This window comes from Centropristis striata, chromosome 16, assembly GCF_030273125.1.
Source record: "Centropristis striata isolate RG_2023a ecotype Rhode Island chromosome 16, C.striata_1.0, whole genome shotgun sequence".
NCBI classification, from domain to species: Eukaryota; Metazoa; Chordata; class Actinopteri; order Perciformes; family Serranidae; genus Centropristis; species Centropristis striata.
Window position 1 is genome coordinate 5,779,337 of NC_081532.1, and position 24,059 is coordinate 5,803,395.

Consider the following 24,059-nt stretch of genomic DNA (forward strand, 5'->3'; position numbering starts at 1 on the left):
TTTTAGATCAAGAAGCGTTGGATAATTTGTTGTTTTAAGAGTTAATTTCTTATTTTAAGCGTTGGTAACACTTTATTTTGAAGGTGTCTACATAAGAGTGACATGAGCGTGTCATAAACATGACATGGGATGTGTCATGAACATTAATGACACTTTGAAGTAACATTAATGCTCATATTTGTCATGTCATGTTTCTGACAGGCTTGTATGACTCTTATGTAGACACCTTCAAAATAAAGTGTTACCATATCTTGCTTAAGTCACAAAGGCCTGTTCAAAAAATTGCCTAAGTCATTTATTTCTCTTAAGTTACATAATTTACACACAGTGTTATTACTATGCCAATAGCCATCCTTTTTTGAGTGAAATTATCAATAAATGTCATATGTTACACTTTTGGTGATGTTTTTTGTGTTTCCTGCAAAACTTGAAAAAAATGAGTTAGGCGATTATTTTAACAGGGTGAGGATATGACATGTCACAAGTAGTTTTAATGAAACCATTTATTTAAGTGAACATAAATACTGTATAACAACAGGAGAACCTTTTTTCTTTTTAAATCAAAGCTCCATAAAGTGCACATTTACATAAATGATTGAAATGAATGAATTTGGTGAAGTTTTTTGTGTTTCCTGCAAAACTTGAAAAAATGAGGCAATTATTTTAACAGGGTGACGATATTGCAAAATGCTTAAAACCGCAATAAAATCGTATCCTGGGGCCGAGACGCTGACTCACACCTCTAGTACTTTGCACATGCATGTACAAAAGTAACATGGCTGCTTGTGCTTTGACCCTCCAGTGACCCTCCTGCAGTGCAGGTCTGGCTGCTTCCCAGGGTCTGTGGCACTGTTTGTGTGTGTATGAGGGTCCCTGGCAGCAGCTCCACATAGTGGGGGATCTGATGAATGAGAGGGGGAGATTAAAATGGTCAACCATGAGCTATGAGCTCTTCTGTGGAGTTGTATTTCAGGGCTCTGTGCCCCTCTTGTTTCCATGCACTCTGGAGCGTCACGGGCCTTGTTTTCCCCCAGAGACGCGGTTATTATTATCGTGACCAAAGGAGATGTTTGATGTAACAACAGTAATTTGAGCTGGGGTTTTGGACGGCAGCACTCGGGTATTTTCACCTCCCTGGTAAACCATGGGCTCAGAGCAGTGTGTAACTGTTGACTGTGAGGTTATTTTTCATAATAGCCTCAAGCCCACATCAACTTGTTACTTGATAGAGAGGCAGCGGCATAGAAAGTGTGAGAGGGAGTTATTAAAGTCCTTTGGATGAGAGACCACAGCGTGTCTGAGCACATCTCATGGGATTTAAAAAGGTGTGGGGTGGAATGTACACTCACACGTACAAACAACTCCCAAATCCTGCTATGAGAATCTTTGGACATCATCCATAAGGATCAAATATTAAGAGCAGAGGAGGAGAAAGTATTCAGAACTCTTACTTAAGTAAGAGTACTAATACTACACTGTAGAATTACTCCACTACATGTAAAAGTCTTGCATTCAACACTGTTAGCTAGAAGATTAATTCTGCTGAACTGGAAACAAAAAAAAAAATCCTCCAGTCTATCAAGCTTTAATGAATGATGTAATGAAACATTTGCAGTTAGAAAAAATAAAATTCACCCTGAGAGGTAAGATAAATACCTTTTACACAATATGGCAGCCATTTATGGACTATTGTACTAAATATAATCCCATGAAAAATGAACAACTATTGTATTATAACTATTTAAATCTCTTTTATTTGTAAAACTTATTATTGTTTTGATATTTGATTTGACTCCACCTAGGTTTTTGTTTATTTGGTGTTTTTTTATTTTTTATTTAAAAATTGCTTTTATTTTTTTTAACTTCCATTCTGTTCTTTCATGTTGATTTCAAGCATAAATTAACATGTACCTTCTTTATTTTTGTATGTGAACGAAAGAAAAAAAAAACAATTAAGAGAAGTTTAAAAAAAAAAAGTTAAAGTACAAAAGTATCAGCATCAAAATGCACTTAAACTATCAAAAGTAAAAGTACTAATTATGCAGGATGGACCTATTCAGATTGTTTTGTATATTCTGAATATATTATTAGATTATTATTATTGATGCATTTATGTAAGCGGCGTTTTAATTTTCTCAAGGTAGGACAAATTTTAACTACTTAATATACTATTATGAGTTTGTTTTTTTTGTTTTTTAAACATCTGATCACTTAAAATTTATCATGATTTTCATGTCAAAAGCAACTTAATCTGTCAGCTAAATGTAGTGGAGTAAAAAGTACAATATTTACCTTTAAATGTAGTGAAGTAGAAGTATAAAGTTACATAATATGGAAATTCTCAAGTAAAGTACCTCAAAATTGTACTTAAGTACAATACTTGAGTAAATGTACTTAGTTACTTTCCACCACTGATTAAGAGGCTAGTGATTGTATAATGTTTTCATATTATGTCAGTTTAGTATTTTTAATATCTTCATTTCAAAGAATTCTTATATACATTAATTGTACATTAATTAATCACCTATTGTTATTGGAATTCTTGCAAGCATGGTTGTAATCAGTTTCTCACATGACTATAAATTCCATATAACATGCACAATTATTAAGCTCTTGTTACTGAAAAGTTATTCAAAGCTGCAGGCTCGACCTCGACAACCCTTTGTATGTACTCTCACAATCACCACCCACTCACTGTTTCCTGTGACACCTGCTGGAGGCGGTGAAGCCTCGTTCTCTCTCTCACTCCTCCACAGGGCGAGTCTAGGAGTTGTTGTTTTTTTTTAACCCTCCTCTGATGTTGGGGGTCAAATTCACCCATTTCAGAGTTTGAAAATCTCCCCCAAAAAAAGTTAAAAGTATTTTTTCATAAAATGAAAAAATGTCAAATAAAAAAAAAATCAATGTCGTGTAAAACCATTGTTTTTTTTATATGCAGGCCTTTCCAATATACATAAAAATAAGTTTTGAAGCAACATTGAGCCTTCTGGTTTGTTCTCCATACCAGATTTTTTTTGGATTGTATTCAGCCAAGTAAAACTGGAGATAATGTCAAATATGTTTAGTATAAAAATATAGAACTAGATATTATCCTCATTTTACCTGTTATATGTAATATTTGCAACCTGTATTCATATTTGCAACATTTAAAATTCTGTGTATTGAAATGTAATTTTCAAGATCAGATTTTATGTTTTCCTTTGTTTCTTTTGGGTTCAACATTTTTATCAAGTATATGGATCAGAAGTGTAATCTGATGGTCCTGGGTCAGTGGTGGTTTGGGGCCATGTCCTCTGCTGCTGTTGCTCCACTGTGTTTTCTGAAGTCCACAGTCAACATAGCAGCCATCTAGCAGGACATTTTAGAGTCTTCATGCTTCCACAAGCTCTTTGGAGATGCTGCTTTCATTTTCCAGCAGGACTTGGCACCTGCCCACACTGACAAAGGTACCAAAAGCTGCTTCAGTGACCATGGTGTTACTGGGCAGCAAACTCCCCATAGGAGTCTATGGGCTGTTGTCAAGAGGAAAGTGAGAGACACCAGATGAGCTGAAGGCTGCTATAAAAGCAACATGGTGCTGTAGGCTGATCTCCTCCATGCCACCAAGTGTTAATGCAGAAATTCATGCAAAAGGAGCCCAACCAAGTATTGATGTATAGAAATGAACATTTGCGTTTAAGATATCCTTTTTTTTATTGATCTTATGTAATATTCTAATTTTCTGAGACACTGAGTTTTGTGTTTTCATGATCTGTAAGCCATAATAATCAAAATTACAAGAAATACAGGCTTGAAATATTTCACTATGTGTAATGAATCTATATAATATAGTTTCACATTCTGAAATAATTGTCCAAAAATATTGTAATAATATAACTTTTTCATGATATTCAATTTTTTTAGATGTACCTGTAAATAAAGTGGATTGGAGTTAAAAATGTCTTGTTTTAGTGTTCAGTATGCTGTTTCTTACTAACCAGTTGCCCTCCCCTCTGGACCCGACCCTGCTCCTCTATCTTCCTCCTCCTCTTCCACTCGCCTGGAGCGCCACTGAGTCATTTCCATGGTTGACTTCACAGCACTAATTCAGGTCAGGCATCAGCGCTGAGGCTCAGGAGTACCAGGGTCTAAACAGGCACCACTGTGTGAGGGTAACACCTCCCTGCATCTGAACTTGGGACAGATTAAACCACACAAGCAGGAGACAGCGTTAACCCTTAACGCTCAACCACTTTGTCTCGTAACAAACAAATCATTCGCTGTAAATGGTGAACTTTGATCAGTGATGATTATTCTTGTTTCTCTTTGTCTTTAGAAGCCTTGGGATTGCAAGCATTTGATTAAAAATAGGCCTTTTTCAGAAGGTAAAGCACAGCTGTTACTGATCACATTAACGATGATTCGTCCTAGTTACATGCACAATACCAGCAACCTCAGACTGAAGCAGCAAACTCATTAATCTCTAATTTTTTGCCAAACTGGGGTCTCCTATCAGGATACAGTTGTCTATATGTATTAATTTATATATGTATATATATTTAGTTTAATATAAATATGCATAATACAGTTTATCTTTGGGATTATTGGCGTAAAACTGTAAATTTCAAATCCCAGAGGGATTGGTGCAGCAATGCAGCTGCACCAGGAGCCACTTGTTGATCTTTTGCTCTCCCTACACATAAAGGCCATGCAGCTGAATTCAACATGTTCAGGCTTGTTCTCTGGAGTTTTACAAAACTGTTCTGGGAAATGTTGGAGATTACCAGGTAAAATAAAAAACTTTACATTAAAAAAAACTCTCCCGAGTTGCACTTGACGGATAATAAAACAACTTGAGAATCAGAGGAGGGTTCATTTCCATATGAAAAGTCAGATTTATCACCACTGCATTGTGTAGATTAGATGATTATTTAAAGCTACCAAAGGGAACAGAAGTGCTGGCTTTCACAAAGTGAGGCGTTGCTGTTTAAGAGAAAGTTGTGTGTGCTGACTTTGCATTCCACAACAGCTTGTGGTTTTCCTCTTTGTACCTGACCTGACCAAATTTGCCTCATTTGTCTGCCTGCTTATTTTACGTACCGTCAGCTGCTGTTCTCTGTTCGTTCAAACCAGGGGATTGAACACACACACACACACACACACACACACACACACACACACACACACTCTTGTACTTCTATCTTTGTGAGGACCCTCATTGTAACAGTGAATTCCCTTACAAGGTTATAATAGTTTTGGATTTTTCATTAGTTTTAGTTTTAATAATGAGTTTTTAGAATGAGTTTGCTAGTTTTAGTTTAGTTAGTATTTTTTTTTTTTAAATGCTTTAGTTTTAGTTTAGTTTTTATTGGTTTTAGTGTTCGTTTTTTTGTAATGGGGTATTACCTTTATTTGCCTTATTTATTTGCCTTAACCATCTTCATTATGTATGAAAAAAGTTGACAAAGACGAGAACTAAGGACATTTTCACTATAATTTTATATACAATTTCAGTTAGTTATCATTATCATGTAACCTTTAATCCTTAAAACAAAGTCTGAAATCTCAAAAAAGCCTTTAAAGAAGTAAGGACTGGCAAAAATGTCCTCACTCTGTTGGTTAAAAACGTGCTCTGGTCCTCACTATGTAGGAAGTACAAGAACACACACACATACACACAGGGTGTACCGCTATGAAATCAAAACTTGCTGAGCTCGTTGAGCAAAAAGCATGAAAGAGATTAACATACATGAGTTTTACACACAATCAGCTACACACACACACACTGACACAGGTTCCAACATGGAGACGTGTTACAAACAGGTTGGTTTTTATTTTTATTGGAATACATATGGTCTGCTGTACAGTTGGCAGCTTCAAGAGACCTACATGCAGAGTGCGCCAGCCACAGTAAGGTTAAAACATGCACAATGGATTAAGTCTAAAACAGAAAAAAAAGAAAGCCTCCCCACACAGTCCTCGCTGACACACTGAGAAGCAATAATAAATCATAAAACCCTTTTGATCTGATTTCATTACACACAGTTTTGTGTTTGACACCTCTGTCTGTCAGTCTCCTTCTTCTGCACACAAAATGAACTCAGAAACACTCAGAAATAAAAAAAACAAGTTGATTGTACAGGCCTGAAATTAGTTTATCTGTGCATGTATGCATGTAGGAGAGATGACATCCAGTTTTATGTTGTTTTTTTTATTCCTATGATTATTTATGTGTGTTTATATATATACATGTGTGTGTGTATGTGTGTGTGTGTGTGTGTGTGTCTGGGGCCTGCACGCTTCTTTCTTTGGCAGCACTTACAAACATACAGCACAGAAGATGTACGAACCCTGAATTTAAGAGCGACGGAGAACAGAGCAGCGAGCACTGAACGGTCCCCGATAAGAACGGGACGACACATGGTGAACCACTCAGCGCCGCGAAAACCTGCTCAGCTCTGATAAAATGCACATAGCTCTCATTCTTCAATGACTATGACACAACCCTGGCTCCTCTCTTTCTCTCTCTCCCTCTTTCTCTGATCCGTGTTGTGCCATCGTGTCTCCAGGTCGTGAGAAATGTCTTGCATTAAAATAACAAAAAACACAAAAATACAGGAAGAAGTACTCTCCAGGAGTGTAATAACAATGAGGAAGATACATTATCTCGCAAAAAATATCATTCTTAAAATCAAGATGGACAAATACTTAATATATTTCAATAATAAGGCCCACTTTACAAAATTACAAGAGTTTCCTTAAATAAAATCTATCCGATATAGCTTCCAAAATAAGACATCTTTTGTTTAACAAAGAAATAAAAACACATTTAAGCAGAAAACCAAAAAAAAAGAAAAAAGAAAGAAAACCCTCAAATTGAACATTTCCCCTAATTTCAGTATCTTAGAGACAGGGTGAGCATCTGGGGAAGCGTTGGCACTGTCTCTAACTGTAAACTGGAAATACTGTGGAATGATTTTGGCACAGAGTTAGAAGGCTGAGATGCAGGCGTAACAGGGTGCCATACCTCGAAGAAATATTCAATCACTGAGTGCACGCCAATTTCCTTTCTTTAACTGATGAGATGACTCTTAAATACTCTAATTTGGCTGGTGCAAAAACACATAACGTCTCCGACTGTGGTACATTCAGCAAACAGCGACTGAAACAGAGTTAAAGTACAAATCTGGGACACAAAAGAGGAAACTTTTTGACAAAGGGGACTAAGGGAGAATTAGTCGTTTGAGGTCTTAAAGTTAAGTGCTGGTTAAGTGCAGATTACAGCCTACGCCACCCAGTGACACCATGACCCTGGCTTCACAATGGAGGCCTTTGAGGACAAGGCCCCGCTCGCTGCCCAGGAGCCATTTCTGCCTCGCCACTCCAATCTCCACTAAGTACATTCTAGTCTACTTTATAAAAAGGGGAAAAAACAATGACTTGTAAATAACGGATGTTTATACATACACTACCAGAGCTTAAGAGGATTTCTGTTAACTCTTTCGTTGGTATTTGAGCAGGGAAACAGGAAGCAGACACTCTTTTCTCCCCTGTTTAACCGTCGCAGCCGTGTCCTAAATATTCTGCTCCAGCGGCAGCTGTCATTCCGATTCGCTCATTCGATAAATGTTCTGCAAAACCTCTAAAAACAGCCCCCGGCTGTTTCTTTATGGCGCCACAAAAGCCATAGAAGTCTAGAAACCTGTAAAGTCTTCACTTGAGTCCCAGATGACCAGTCAGTGCATTCCACCACGTCAACACTAGACAGGCTCTCACTGCAAGCAATGAAGACCTAGAACATTGCTAGCCCAAAACCCATACAGGTAGACTCTTAAAGGGACAGTTCACCCCAAAATTCAAAATACATACTAGCAATGCATGGCAATATTTCCAGAAATGATGACCTGGTTACTCAAGAAATCCACAAACCTTTTTGTGAGCAACTTGACACAGGAACTATTTTCTTTCTAGTTCCATAGATTAACCACTTCATGATTTCTGGAAAGAGACACTGCTGTTGAGTTTTTCAAATGTTTTTTTTTGACGCTTTTAGCACCTTAAACACAGTGCCATCTAGTGTTATTATGTTCAGGAGAAGGCAGACATCTCCAACATTCACCAAAACAATGGAGACTGATTAATAGCTCACCAGGTAAGAGGAGAAACATGTAGTTTGGATTTTGGGGGTGACCCGTTTCTTCAATGGTCTTCATCGTGGCACACAGAGTCCAGCTAGGTTTCAGTGGCTGTACGGTCTGTACGGTTAGTGTACGTTTGGGCCTTGTAAGGAAGAAAGGCATGGTGCATGGTGGAGGATGGGGTTTCAACTTTGCCCTTTAAAAAGCCCTGCTGTCTTTGAAGCCGGTCTCCAGGAGGGAAACCCCTCCGACTCGTCATAAAACCTACAGTTTCCGACAGCTGGGCTCTTCCCGGGACCCCAGACTCAAATGCTGTGTTCAGGGTGAAGGGGAAAAGGAGAGACAGGTTTAAGAGCAGAAGGTAAGAGAGGTTGAAGGTTGCAGAAAGTGAAAAAGGTGAATGATAGATGTCGCACAGTATGCAGTCAGGACGGGTGAAACTGGAGGATTGTCTGCATGGTAGAAGATTCTTTATTGGGCGGAGGGAGACAGGTGGGGCAGTAAGGGGTTGAGGAGGGCATTCCTGTTAGCACTTGCATCACTGAGTTGCTTTATACAGTAATCCTGACCCACAGTGATGTCAGCCTCGAACAGGAAAAAACAATCTCCGAACACACGTGCACATTTGTCAGTCAGCACCTTCTTACTGCAGCTTACAAAACACAAGTCCACCATGTCCAGCTTTAAAACGTGAGCCCTCGCTGACATATTAATAACAACACACACACACACACCACGTGGATGTCTGGCAGCTCTGGACATTCGATACCTCGGCCTGTTTTAATTATCCCTAAAGTGGACATCCCTGCCAAGCTGCCGCTCTTCCTCTCTCCTGTATTTAGAAGCCCTGAGTCAAGACGTAGAGACGGGATTAGATGCAGCCCTGACCTCTGACCTTTCGGCTACCCAGGGAGCTGCCCATCACAGACTGGTGACAGGAACTTCAATAAAACAACTCTCTGAACCAACAACACACATCACCGCTGCTTAGGACTAAGATTTCCCTTTAGGAAATGAGAATCCAAGGAAGAAACAGAGGAAGAGAGGGGAGTTGGGATCAGTTGGGAAGGTGAGAGATGTACAACATTCCCTGTTGGTACATGAGAAGAGTTGTAGTAGGAATAATAAAAGAGAAAGCTCAGAAAGTCCATATGATCATCAAATCTTGGCATGTGCACTAAGAGCAGTATGTCTGGTCTGGTTTTGCTCTATCATAAAGCCAGCAGTGGCCATGAAGAGGCCACATGGAAATCCTTTCTGAGGCCGCGCTGCACCCTGCGACTCTGACAGACAAATCCAAAGGACATAGCTTTTTGGGCGGTGCGGTCTATATTCTTTTAAAGGGTGCTTTGAAGTCGAACCGGGGGAAAAAAATAGCTTTTTCTCAGGGAACCTTACTTTGACATCCGTCAGGGAGGAGTTCCCTCGGAGGAGCTCTTCTTAAGCTTCAACCAAAATACTTTTACGATGTTCCATACAACGATCCTTTAAAAGGAAAAGATATAAAGTTTAAAAAAACCCCTCACAATCAGTATTGCATGTCATTTATATGCAGTAAGAATACGGTGTTAGTCTGAATTTGTTGGGACAGTCGACCTCTCAATGTTTCTCAAGGCACAGATGAACAGGTATTTATAGCAAAAAGTAAAAGAATGAAAATGTGCATTCTGATAGTAAACAAAAGGAGTTATGACTGATTTGCATTTACAGCATGATGACTGATATGGTTACAGACATTTTATGGGGGCGACTGTTTATTGATTGCATATAATCTCCTGCTTGCATAAACAGTAAAGTGACAAAGCGGCGACAGACTGGGCAGACCTTTTCACAATAAAAGAACTGTACATATATGGAGGCTAATAAATATTACAGCTAGATGGTGGGCTGGTAGGATACAGGAGAAATGCACTGAGACTGAAACTGGCCGTTCCCAGCAGGGTCTGGCTCAACACAGCACTGAAATCCACAACAGCAGAGGAACCAGATGGAGCTTTAAAAGCCCAAAAGTTCTTCAACAGATTTCATGTGTCCCATGTTGTCACAGTTATGCTTACATGATCTTGTCAGATAAAGAACGCAGGCGTGTTGGATCGAAGCCATCGAGCAATTGGTCATTCTCAGCTGCATTCGAGAGCGACATTCATACATTTTGTTGTGGGATCAAAGTTTACATCGCCTGTCGAACTGCTGTGAATCTTACGGGTCAGATTTAAAGTCCAGCAGGAGCCTGTTAAAAGTTTTACAATGTTTCCTGTCATAGAAATGCACCATTAAGCTCAATGAAAACATTTTATTTTTATTACTGGCCACTATTTAATTGGTTTTTATGGCACCCCCATTGCTGCAGCGGCACCCTCCAATGAGAAATTGCTCCAACATACCAACCACAAGTTGATATTTTACGATGTCACAAAATAATACACCTCTATAGAAATAAGAAATGGAGATAAGCTGGGACGATTCGCACGGCGAACCCAGTCACATAACAAGCTGAACGCTCAGTTCCTTGTAGTTAGGAGTCTTCCTATGACTGGCATCTACACAGTATTTACAGCAGCACTGAAACAAAACAAGAAAAAAAGTCTGCCTTGCCAGGCCGGGTTTGCTGGTAATCCGAAGTCCACTGTTCAGTTAAAACAGAAACTCCATTTTCGCTATGGCTCTCTCAAAATACATGAATGAGGACAGTTGCAACAGCTGTAAAACAAAGCACCATGGAAATTGTAGCATGGTTTGAGGTTATAAACAATGCTCCCCCTCCCCCCTCCCAAATACTCTTTTTTTTCTACATGTGCATTGCATTTCATTGCGTGCAAACTACGATTTTTTTTTTTGTCTTGATATGGTTGAGCAGAAAGGGAAAGGATAATGCAGAACAGGAAGCGAATTACAAAGAATCAAAATAACTGGTGAAAATGGCAAAAAAAGGCTTAAATAAGGTCCCGGTTTGTCAGAACTAATGTGTATGTGTATGTGTTTAATGCGTGTGTGTGTGTGTGTGTGTGTGTGTGTTGTGTGTGTTCCTTAAATGCAGCCAACCAGCAATCCTTTAAGCAGAGTGCATGCTGAGTCACAATCTTTCAAGTGCTCTTCATTTTTATTACTTAGAAACATGCAAATGTTCGCTCAACATCTTAGACCCCAAATTAAATCCAGTTTGAGGCTGCATGCCACAAAGTGGTGACACGGGTTAAAAATAAACCAAAAGTTAAAAGTGTGCATGTGTCTGTATGGTTTTGTGTGAGAAAATCTGAAAAAAAAAAGACAAAACAAAATAAAATAAGAAAACGGTTGTCAAAGCAAATACATAAGAAAAAGTGAATATCATGATACGAATCAGCACAGACGGGTTCGCTTCCTGTTTTTGGTCACATTAAAAGGTTGAAGATCCTTTAGTTTGTGAAGATCAAGCCCTGTGAGATGAGGATGCATCTTGGTACTGCAGGTGGCTGAAGATTGGGTTTTTGTTTTTCAGTTGATGTGTATCCAGCTCCATCCAGGTCACTAATGGTCCTGTGAGAAAGGCTTTCTCAACGTTTGAGTCCTTCTTCCTCTAACTCTCTTTAAACCCTCTCTGGCACGCAGGAAAATCCCCAGCCGTCCCCAGCATGCCAGCCTCTCCCTTGTCAAGTTTCGGGATTACACTATAATACATCCAACACGAGAAGCAGAAGAGGATACATGGGCTGGTGAGGCGACCTCCAAAACACTGTACAGGCACTGTCTTTTCCATTTATGCCTCTTTTGGGACAGGGAAGGTTCCGGATAGGAAGAGCTGTTCACGTCTCAGCGTACACTAAGGGTCAGAGTGAGGATGTCAGCTCTGTGGTTTGTTGTTCTATATGGCTGCGACTGCTATTTTTCTTTGCTTTTCTTGCTGTATAAGCTGTGGATGTTGACTTTTGGAGACGGTGGAAGCCATTAGTTGATGGGAGACTGATGTTTGGCTCTCCGTGTGCCATTGAGAGCTTAATGGAGTGCTGTTGAGAAAAAAAAAAACATGAAGAGAAAATATCTTAGTTAATCCTTCATATTTTAACACAGCTATTCATCTTCTTTAGACACATGATTGGTCCCTAATTTACAAATAATTTGCTCGAATGTTTGCCAGAAAGACCAAAGTCATTTGCTACTAATTATGGGGAAAATAGAGACAGTGTTCAATTGGTACACTTCCAATAAAGTAAATAATAAAATCAAATTAAATTTCAGTCTTTTTTATTCGGTGCACAGCAGATCAGCTGAACAAGTGAAGTTTACAAGTCAACATGTATAAAGAATTAAGTTTGCAAAAAGAATCGACTAATGAATGAGCACTGGCTTATTTATTTTATTGCAAATGGGGAGCTGCAAAGCTTTCAAGGAAACTCAAAATGTCTCCGAATTAGTACTAAAGTACATGCTCTGGTCCCAGCAAACTGAGGAATTGAGAAAATACCCTGAATTGTGAACAATGCAGCATTTTCCTGTCACGCTTACTTGCAGGTTTAGACACAGTTGGTTCACCTGAACGTGCTTTGCTCACACTGCAAAAAAGGGTCTAAAAACAAGATAAAAACACTAAATCTGAGGGAAATTGTCTTGCTGCATGGACAGATAATTTCACTAGACAAGATTTCTTGAATTAATATTGTTAAAGCTAAAAATAAGAGCTACAGAAGTTGAAAAGTTACGTTTTTTTGTTTTTATTTTTTATTATTTGTATTATTATAATTATTTCAAATTTGATATATTGTTTCTTGGATATTTTTTCTTTCTTTTATGAATATTATTTTTATTTCTCTAATTTTGCTTCACTGGAACAAATTGCTGTTTGATTAGTCATCATTTTTGGATGACAGTGGATGACTACTATTTCAGTTGCACAATTTTATTGGAGTATATAAAAAATGTAAAGTTATTTTATATCTGATACAAGATGAAAGATTGAGGAAAGATGTCAAGTGTTATCTGAGGATGCATTATTGGAGGGGTTCGATTTATGTATACCAGATGTATGCAAAATGTTTGTTAAAATGTTCAATAAAAAGTTAAAAAAAAAAAAAAAAATCTAAAAATAAGCATGTTGAACACTTAAAAAAAGAAATTAACTCTTAAAAACAAGATAAATTATCTAACACTTCTAAATTTAAGTTATTTTATCTTGGTAAGAACCAAATAATTATAATAAAATGCTAACTGTTACATGCAGTGAGTACTTATTAACTATTAAACAATGCCTCCCTCAGAGTGCCACACACCCTGACTCAATAGACATATTTCAGCCATCAGCAGGTATGACCACATAATTCATAACTTTATGAATAATAATTATCTGTGCAATATGGACTTTCTATAGAAAGCATGTGCAATAATTTAATAACTCACACTGTTGCTATATACAGTCAAGGAAAAAAATGATTAGACCACCCTAAATATTGCATACACTTGATTGAAACTGATATTGACTTTTTTCGGTGACTAAAATACATTTTGATGCTTTTTTTTTATCCACAGCACATCCACCACTTTAAAACATCTGAACTTTGATACAGCAAATGGAACCCTCTTGGGAGATGTGACATTATTGTAACATTAATTAACAGCAGCATTCTTTAATTAATGACTTCCTGCCCTCTCCTACCTGTTTTCTTGCTGTAGATGTGCTGCTCAGACGAAGCTGATCTAATGATGCTCAGACTGGCGATGGCTCCACGGTCTGCTCCCGGCTCCACTCCTCCCGTCGCCTCTGGCCCCTGACCCTTGACCCCGACTGGACCACAGATCCCCTCTCGAGGAGGCCCCTGCTGTCTTAGACGTCCGGTCATAAGAGCTCCCCAGGTGGTGAGAGTCGCTGCTGGGCAGCTGCCGCCTCCAGGAGGCCGGGCTGTGGCTGGGGTTGGGGATGGGGGTGGGCTCCACGCTATCAGCAGCCTGGAAAGGTCAGAAAATATAAGTCTTAGGGCAAAAAGTCATATCCCAATATATTTAGACTTAATATTGATATACAATATATATTCAGGTATTTTTATCTCAAAGTGAGAGCAATGGAATACCTTTTCCCATCTGGCAAAGGACTCCATCTCTATGAAATGCTTTAAAAGATGTCTAAAAGTTCATTTAACTGCTGTTTTAAAATTCTAATTAATACACAAAATACACTTTTATAACATGTTCATCTTTCATTCATCTCGTTTTTTATTGTTTTTGTTATTGTCATTATAACTTGTTGATGTTATACCTATGTATCAGTTTATTACTTTCTAATTGCTATGAAATTTTTAGGTGGAGGCTTTAAATAAACCCATCTGGATTTTCTGCCTCTCCCTGCACTTTACACTATATGTTATCTTTGTCATTTTATGTAATTCTAACTGTGCAAGTAAAATAAACCTAAACAGGAGTACCTTTTTTAAAAAAAATCAAAGCTCCATAAAGTGCACATTTAAATAAATAAAAAATCTGAAATAAAAATAGCCTATGGAAGTAAATAGGCCAATCTTTTTCTGAAATATTTATATTTATATGAGAAAAGAATAACGAACATTACAAAAGAACTAAATATGACAAACCCTAATAAGGGCAGCATTTATATATAATGAGAGAAAAAAATTGAACTATATAGATATATGCGATATGGTCTAATTCCATATCGCATTTGAAAATATATCGATATATCTTTTATATCAGTCCTAGTAAGTCTTAGTCTAGTAAATTCCTTCAATCCCATATCCTGGAGTTGTGTTTAGAGATCTGGGCATTTTGTTTGGACGATTTGGGGCCTTGTTTGGACTTTTTATATTATGTGGGCATTAAATACATGCTGCTTATGTTAACTGGTGTGTGACAAGGAAAAACTGCCATGTGGATTCCTGCCAGGGGAAAAATCCCCAACCAAAAACCCCAAACATACCCCAAGCTGAGAGATTTATAATTTGGTGGGCTGACTAGAAAACAAACCCCACGTTACTAGTCTGTGGTGGCTACAGCGGCACGTCCCCTCTCATAACCTCAGTAACCCTCCTCTAAAAAAGCGAGAGTTAGATGACGATGCAGTTCCTAAAGCACACAGAAACAGCACCCCACTCCTGTAATTTCAGCTTTAAAAAAGCACCATAATTAGTGACATTTGGTGGGTTGGAGTTGGCTTCTGATGCAGTTTTAGAATGCATTCTCACTAATTGGCTTTAATGGAGCCCTGCTGGACTGCCTTTCTCGGTCTCCAGGGGTAACAGACAGGAAATCAGTCACCAGAAAATCCTGCCAAGTAGGCGTGTTCAGTGTGGTCACTTCCTGCTCCAGTAAGCGAGGGGAGGAAACGGCAGAGTGGCATATTCTCCTTCTATGGTAAGCCATTGCTGCAAGACCGGGGGCTTTCACAAGTCTGCCGTGTAATGCACTTCCAGTCTTCCTCCTACACTCATCAGGAGAATTGTGCATTGCTCAACACACTTAAAATAACAAAACTTAATAAACACACACATGACAATGACGGCTTGGCATTTATTAGCTGGGAGTTTAAAGAAAACGCTCGAAAAAGTGTAACGCACTTAACAGCTTTTAAAAAGATGTGTGGCTTCAGTTGAAGGAAAATTAGTAACTTGTGTGTGTGTGCCAATGCGGAGCTTTTTTCCCATGTGGCTGAAAGTTAATTTAAGAAAATATTTGGGCGAGAGCAACGTCAGCCTGTAATAAATGCTGTTAAGTAAATTGATGTGCCACAGCAGAGGAAATCTACTGGAACAGCAAGTGCTGCTGTCATCACAGACCTGCTCCAGCTCACAGCAGAATGCCTTCAGCTTGGAAAACCCACTTTTATAGGCTGTTATAATCAGAAACACTAAATCATGTCTGGCAGCACAGCATGATGATTTGACACAATAAAAAACAGAGAAGGTGAGGCGAAGAAAAGCACTGCTGTTAGGTATATATATATCTCGTACCTAGTGCTGTGAAGTAACTAGTTACATGTTACAGCATTATTCATTAAAGTACTTGTAGTTGTAATCTGTTGCAGTTATTGACACATTTTTAAGTTAAACGCTTGTCTGGAGAATATAACATTTATTCTGTTGCTTTACATCTTTTCTCTGTGCAAAAGTTTCCTTCTGAAATCAGAAAATAGCTCTAATTTCACTGAACAGTGGAAATCCTATCTACCTAAGGTAAAAAAAGAAAAGAAAAAGCCATCAACATCAAAATGTTTGATGTCAAAACTGTGGAAAGATCTACAGTTAAGTAAATGTTAAAAGTTTGACAGTAATCACTGTTGTGAGGTTTACACCCCTGCTTTAAATTAACTTTTCAGCTTTATTGTAGCCTACAGTTTAAAATATTTGTTATAAGTTATATTTCTTTGATGAAATTATTAAAATAGTTACATAACTTATTACCTTTTTTATCACGGTAATTAGTCATCTGTTTCTTTTTAGTCTATTACGTTTTTAAAATAACCTTCAAAAAACTGCTTGTTCGAACCTTTTTGTGTCAAATGAATGAAATGATGAATGAAGATGCTAATAGTTTATTTTTAAATGAAATAGTTTGAAATTTTGGAAAATACAATTATTTGCTGTAATTTTTTTTCGCTGAAAATTGATTAATAAGATCACAACACTCTCATATCTGTAAAGTTTTGTTATTGGAACTAGCAGCTAGCAGCTAGCTTAGTTTAGCATTAAAAACTGGCAGGAGGGAAACAGCTAGCCTGGCTCTGACCAAAAGTAACATAATCTGCCTACCAACACATCTTGCTTTCCAATTAACCCATTTAGGCCTAAAACGCCTGTAAAAAATGCCTGTAAAACCTCTAGGCGATTTTAAAATAACCCCCTAAAACCTGAAGTTTTTCTGGAAATTCAACAGAAGTGTCAACGCTTGCTACTAAATAATAGTTTTCAGCCTCTGTAGCAGATAGAAATGAAATTCAAAAAGTATTTGAGAGCTTATACCTGTGGCTTTCATGAAAAAGTGAGTTTATTTGTCTCAACCTTCAATAAAGTTTTTAAAAATAGGTGGAAAAAAATACAAATACTACAAAACAACATATCTGCTTTCCCTGCTTTAATGGTAGAAATGCAGCAATGCTTTCCCGGCTTAATGGGTTAACTGGCTTTCAATTTAAAAAAGTGTGAAATCAACAAGTTGGGAGTCTTTTTCTTGGACAGTCTTTATGCTAAACTAAGCTAAGCTAAGCTAAACTAAGCTACACTACGCTAAGATAAGCTAAGCAGCTGCTAGTTGCAGCTTCACATTTACAATACAGACATTACAAGAGCAGTACGTTCACATCTTACTCTCAGCATGAAAGTGAATACACACTTTTCTAAAATGATAAACTATCTCTGTTTTAGGCTTTATGTGAAAACATTTTTATTTTTATGAGAAAACGCTCTCTGTATAAGAATTATCATCATAGTTTCAAAGAGTTCACTTGGACACTGAAGAAGACTATGCTTTCTAATCCCAGCAGATTCAAGAAATAACACAAGTAGCGTGTCAGAGCTTCTGCTGAACAAATTATATCCCTACTTTAAATCTGTCTGCTCTTGGTCTCTTGCCCAATTTTAAGGAATGGCGTTGCCTTGCCAACCCATACTCTTAAATCACCTCCCCAGCAAGACAACACTCTTGACACTCCAGGTGAAATGTTTCAGAAAAAGGCGAAATCTGTGTTTGATTTTCCCAGGTGATGATCTGTTTATTGGTTGTGATTTATAAAAGCCATTCTTTTATGGCTTTTTTATGGCTATGTGTACAGTCAGTGTCTGTTGTCTGACGCTCTACTACTGAAAACATCTCACAGTCCAACTTCAGCTGCTGCACAGACGGTTATTCCACAGGGCTTTTTCTGCACGGGTCACATCAGGCCAATGGTGAACAGTGGAGCAGCTCTGATCCCTCACTTTACCTTGCTGCCACTGGTTTTTGACTCAACAAAGGATGTTTTGGTATCTCGCTCATCGGCCATATCGGCCTCGCTGTCCTCAGCCAAACATAAGTTCACGGTTCATTCATGTACAGGCTGAGGTTTCCTTCTGCTACAGCGGGGAGGAACGACTACAATCCTGTTCTGTACTCTGAGTGACTAGTATTCCCCATGACTGACCTCACTGACCTGTAAGGTTCATTCATATCTAAATTTAAAGTGTGTTTTGGACCAAGTCCTGTTTGTCCTTTTTCTGCTACCAGGTCTGCTCGCCACGTCTATTACTTAACCCATTTAAGCTGGGATAGCATTCCCGCATTTCTACCATTAAAACCGGTGGCGCTCTTGTGTTTTCTACCATTAAAGCCGGGAAAGCGGAAACGTGGTTTTGTAGTTCTTGTATTTCTTTTCACCTATTTTCGGTCTCTTGGCCAATGAAATGCATCAGAATACATGTGGGAGTGTCGCAATGCAACATGGGACTTTTCCAGAACTGAAATCATGGCGGAAGACGACTCAGGAGGGAGCTCAGATATAACAGCTATAAGCTCTCAAATACTTTTTGAATTTCATTTCTATCTGCTACAGACACTGAAAAATGGATAATATAGTAGGCATTGACACTTCTGTTGAATTACCAGAAAAACTTCAGATATAAGGGGGTTATTTTAAAATCGCCCAGAGGTTTTACAGACATTTTTTCCAGCCATTTTAGGTCTAAATGGTTTAATGAGTCTTCAGCTATGAGTTTGTCCAGCTGTGCTTTGAGCCAAAAACCATCACCAGCTAATGATCACATTGGCAATGCCAACATGCTGATGTTGAGCAGGCTTCATGTTTACCATGGCGAACATGTTTTGGCCTTAAGATCACTCGGTGGTTCAGGATATGCGTCGCGGTTTGATTGTTTTACAAAATGACCAATAGTTGATTTGATGTTAATTTTGCATGTGAGTGTGCTAATATTTGATGATCAGCACTAAACATAGAATGCAGCTGGAACGATGGGGAATAGGTTGGTAGGTATTTGGTCACAAAACAAATAAAGATTTTAATCTGATTAATAGTCCTGGATAAAAAGTTGAGGGACTTTTTATTACAATTTATCTAGTGGGGACATAATTGTCTGCTCTAAATTCCATGTAAATCCATCCAATAGTATGGAAACATTTCACCCAAAAGTGAAAACCTCATGGTGGCATTGGTGGGAAAGTCAGAGGATCACCACAGTCCTTTGATACCATGGCGATCTAGTCCAAATATAATATATCCATTGGCTCCCCAAACATTTCCCCCAAAAACAAAACTATCAACATCATGATGATGCTATAGGTAAAGTGAGACATCATCAAAGTCAGAAGGTTTCATCTTCTGGACACTATGAATGTCTGCACAAAATGTCATGGCAATCAGTTGTAGTGATATTTCGTCCAGACCAAAGTGGTGGAGCAACAGATCCAGACTGCTATCCATAGAGCCATGCCACTAGAGCGAAAAAAGTAAACACTGGTGTAGGAGCCAATATTAAGTTCAAGAAAGTTGAGATTTTTATTGTAGATTGCAGCGTGTTTTATATTAGTTTTGGTTGTGTTATGACATTATTGCCTTTTATTGCATGGTTGTAAAATTTACCACAGCACCTGAAGTAGGCGCTGCTCATGCACATTGCATTATTCTGAAGGACTTTCTAAAAGGTAAACATGTGGATTAGCAGAGTGTTAAGAGGTACAGGGGAAAAAGGTTTTTTGACCGTCACTTTCTGATGTTAACGTTACTTCCTGGTGTTGTGGACCGTTGTGAAAACCAAGAGAAGCTTGGAATGATGTGTGTATTAATGGAAATACCTGGATTCAGCAACAAGAAATAAAACAACGAAACTACGACCTGACTCTCCGGTGGTTTGTGAGTAGTTAAGGAACACAATACAGTAACATACGAGTCGAGCCAGCTGTACCAGCCTACTGCTAATAAATCAAGTGGCTTTAGAATTAAAATCTACGTTTGCAACTACAACTGGTTTGGGCAAACCACAGACGACCGTCGAGGTTAAACATCGGTCATGGATATGGATTCGCACCATGATTAAAACAACCATGACCTTTCACTGGATGAAAAGATGTCATTCTCCGTCCCATAGAGGTTTGAATAAATGACGTCCAAATAATGTATACACATACAGCTAATCAATAAGCTATCAGCTTGCCCGGGTCGCTCCAGGGTGCTTAAAGGAATCGAGAGTGTAGTCTCCTCCTTAATGACCATCTATTGATCGCTGATTCTCATCACTGGGAAGCCTTTGATGTGAAGGGTCATGTGGATTTTAATCTCTAGCAAAGACACACATTTTTCAACCAGTCTTATTATGTCGAAAGGGAATTTAGGAAGAGTAAACGTCAAAAACAATAACACGATGTAAAAACAGCTGCTATTTACATGCAGACTACAACTTTAATGGATGCTTTAGACAAAGGCATACTGAAAGAAAGATCATTAGGAAGTCAGTTAATGATGACTAGCGACATTCCTCTTCCATCAATCCATGAGCCTCCATCAAACATCAAACTTGTAATAACACAAACCTCTTCTATCAACCTTTGACATTGCAATCACAAACTAATCCCAACCTCCCGCTGTCCTAACTACAGCTGTATTTATCCAAACCTCTTGGGAATGGACGCTGTTCAGACCACTGAAATGTTCTGAAAATCCAAACCAGAGATGATCGGCTGTGCTCCAAGACACATTTCAAAGCCCAATTATGAATTGAAATATGTTTTTATTGCACTGAATCTTTTTTTTTTCTTCATAATTGCTATCCAAATGGAGTGACCAGTTTGTGCAGCAAATATCAGGATGAACAAGGTTTTAGCGTACCGCAGAGTCAACCGAGTTGGTTTGGGAAATTCCCATAACGAAGAGCATAACTGACAAAAAAAATAAAACTGATGGAGTGACAAGAAGAAGGGCAGTTCATCAGGTCAGTGCAGGTTTACAGACAGGACAGGGTTCGGGCCTAACCAGAGCTATCAAGGCTGAGTGATGTGGGACAGAAAGAGGAGTGGAATAAGTGGACGCCGTCTTGAAAATACGGATCTGGGGTCAAGGCCATGTGGTAGAAGTGATGTGGGCACTGACCCTGACAGAGCTGCTCCAATACATGACTGGAAGCCACTTTGTTCTTGTCAGAGCTTGGATGACAAATTAAATACAGGGTGGTGGAGGGAGTAGAAAAAGGAGTCAGAGACAAAAGGGTGCCGTCTCCTCATGGTCTCTCTAGCCGTCAATATCAGTGCTAAAGGGGGCGTTAAGGGTCGGTTTGATAGATTTCATTGAGCCTGTTGAAGCTAAGGGCCCTGCAGGCAATCACAGGCCTACGGGCCAATTGCGGCCCTCGTGACGATATTTTGTGGCCCCCACCTTGATATGAAAGTTTAATGTGAGTTTTATATGAATGTCTCTTTACCGTGTTGTGTGTGGAAGGTCCCTTTATTGCACAAGCTGGAGCTTTGTTTCACTTGTTTCTATGACGACGTTAACAAAAAGAAAGGCAGCTGCTACCGGAGTGTTTATTATCTGCCGTTTTGTTGTTACCGGAAGAAGTGGAAATGTTATGTAATGTGATTTTGTGTCTTTTTTGGTAATTTTATGTCTTTTTTTGGTAATTGTGTCTTTTTTTTGATAATTTTGTGTCTTTTTTAGTAATTTTGTGTCTTTTTTTGGTCATTTTGTGTCTTTTTCTAATAATTTTGTGTCTTTTTTTAAGTAATTTTGTCTTTTTTTTTAGTAATTTTGTGTCTTTTTTTGGTCATTTTGATACTGCCTCCAGCGGCCCCCAGGTAATTTGAGTTTGAAACCCCTTCTTTAGATCATCCAGTGTAAGAATCTTTGAAAACATATTTGGGAGGCCACTTTTAGCTAGCTGTCAAAAAAAAAAGATTGGGGGCATTTACAAAACTTTGGGGGCATTTAGCTCATAAAGCTGCTGTTTTTTAATGTGAAATGAGCCCAGACTAAAATGCATACAGTAGTGACCATTTTGTGCCAACATGAGTAATCATTTCATTCATAATTACCTGTGCATTTATATGTCAAAGCGTTGTTTTTGTGAGTGTGTGTTAATGACAGAAATGGGAATTCAATTAATTAAATAAAAAAAAATGTTGCTTGATGTGGGATTAGGATATTGGCATAAACTGGTAAAAAAAAAACTAAATCTTGGAGCAACTTTTGCCTCTTAATTACAATTTTTTGGGGGCATTCTGAAACATCTTGTAGCTTTTTTGCCCTTAACTTGTGACACTGACTGCACTGGAGCATATTGGTGTGTTTATGTGAGCAACTATGGACAACTCAAAGTTTTTGGGGAATTTATCGGAGGAAACTGTGCACTGGCAATCATATGCAAGATTTTTTAAAGCAGAATATTTGTTGACCCACATACACTTCCTAATTTGTACATAAGGATTTAGTGTGGATTCTCAACAGAGTTTTATAAATGACACTCCTGGTCCTGACCGGGTCAATAAACCTTCAATCACTACTTCTAAAGGAAAACACCTTAAATCATGACTTAAACTACAAAAACAGCTACAAACACAACAACGCTGTGGTATACCACAGGATCTGCTTATGCATAGTATACATAGTATGTGTGAAGTTAAAAAAAAAAAAAGAAATTGAGAAATCTCCCTAGGATTACTCCTCTATGTGTTTCTATGCCATATAAAAAAAGTATAACCAGATAACTTTACTGGCCCGGATCGCAAATGTCAACAAAGATGATGGATGAGACAGCAGACACTTTGCATGTGTGTGTCTGTCTCCTTGGCAACGTCTAGTTTATTTATAGGGGAAAATACAGAGATTTTACCCAAAGGCCTCTAGTCCAGCATAGTTTATCAAAGTGACAGACTGACATGTTATTGTAGCCATGGAGCCCACTGTGTAAGCAGTACTACAGACATCTGACAATATATTATATACCAATAGACAAGTAAGTTAATACTGTAGCCCATTAGTACTCTTCACCTAATTTTTCTGATGACTTGTATAAACTTTCACACTCCATTAATTAACACACAATCTGACATGTTAATGCATAGGCACCCATACATGAAATCAGAGGGTTTAATCTGATTTACACAGAAATTAGTTGTATATAACGTAGCTCCACAAGTGTTGGAGAAGTTTTATGTCAGCTCGTACTGACAGCAGTGAACATTTTTCCAAACTAGATGTGAAAAGAAAGCCAAAATATCTCAGAATAAATAATTGCAGATAATAAATTAATCAAATTAAAGCCACAAATGCAAGCCCTTGCATGGTGACGGATGAGAGAAGCATGAATGTGGATAAATACACAATACAATTGCGGGCCTCATGACGATATTTTCTGGCCCCCACCTTGATATGAAAGTTTAATGTGAGTTTTATATGAATGGCACTTTACCGTGTTGTGTGTGGAAGGTCCCTTTATTGCACAAGCTGGAGCTTTGTTTCACTTGTGAAGAGTACTAATGGGCTACAGTATTAACTTACTTGTCTATTGGTATATAATATATTGTCAGATGTTTGTAGTACTGACAGCAGTGAACATTTTTCCAAACAAGATGTGAAAAGAAAGCCAAAATATCTCAGAATAAATAATTGCAGATAATAAATTAATCAAATTAAAGCCACAAATGCAAGCCCTTGCACGGTGACGGATGAGAGAAGCATGAATGTGGATAAATACACAAACACATTAATTCTAAACATGTACTAAACGGGGGTGAGAATTCAAACTGTTATTTTCAGTAGAGTTGCATTGCCGCCTGGCAGGGGCACAGACTGTGGTGGCACATTTAAATACAAGAAAGCTATTTTCTTCTCCTTGAGGTTTTCCTAACCTTCTTTTCCCCCTGTTGAGGTCTTTTTCATTTCCATCCTCCCTCTTTTTGTCCCACCCTTTTCTCTTTGTGCTTACTGGGGCAGCAGGAGTGGGGCCTACAGAACTGCTGTGCTAAGCTTGAAGTCGCAGAGCCTGGCGTCAG

General features: G+C 38.4%; 1 protein-coding gene across 2 annotated transcripts in view; it reads right to left on the reverse strand.

Annotated features, from left to right (window-relative positions):
- Positions 1-5,792: 5,792 nt before the first annotated feature.
- The window catches only part of luzp1 (leucine zipper protein 1), a 79,332-nt gene continuing 61,065 nt past the window's right edge, over positions 5,793-24,059 (reverse strand). For both annotated transcript variants that reach the window (XM_059352807.1, XM_059352808.1), the window contains exons 7-8: positions 13,744-14,033; positions 5,793-12,100 (exon numbers count right to left, since the gene is read on the reverse strand). In XM_059352807.1, the coding sequence (XP_059208790.1) occupies positions 13,785-14,033 (249 nt within the window). In that variant the 3' untranslated portion in view covers positions 5,793-12,100; positions 13,744-13,784. The remainder of the gene's footprint in view (positions 12,101-13,743; positions 14,034-24,059) is intronic.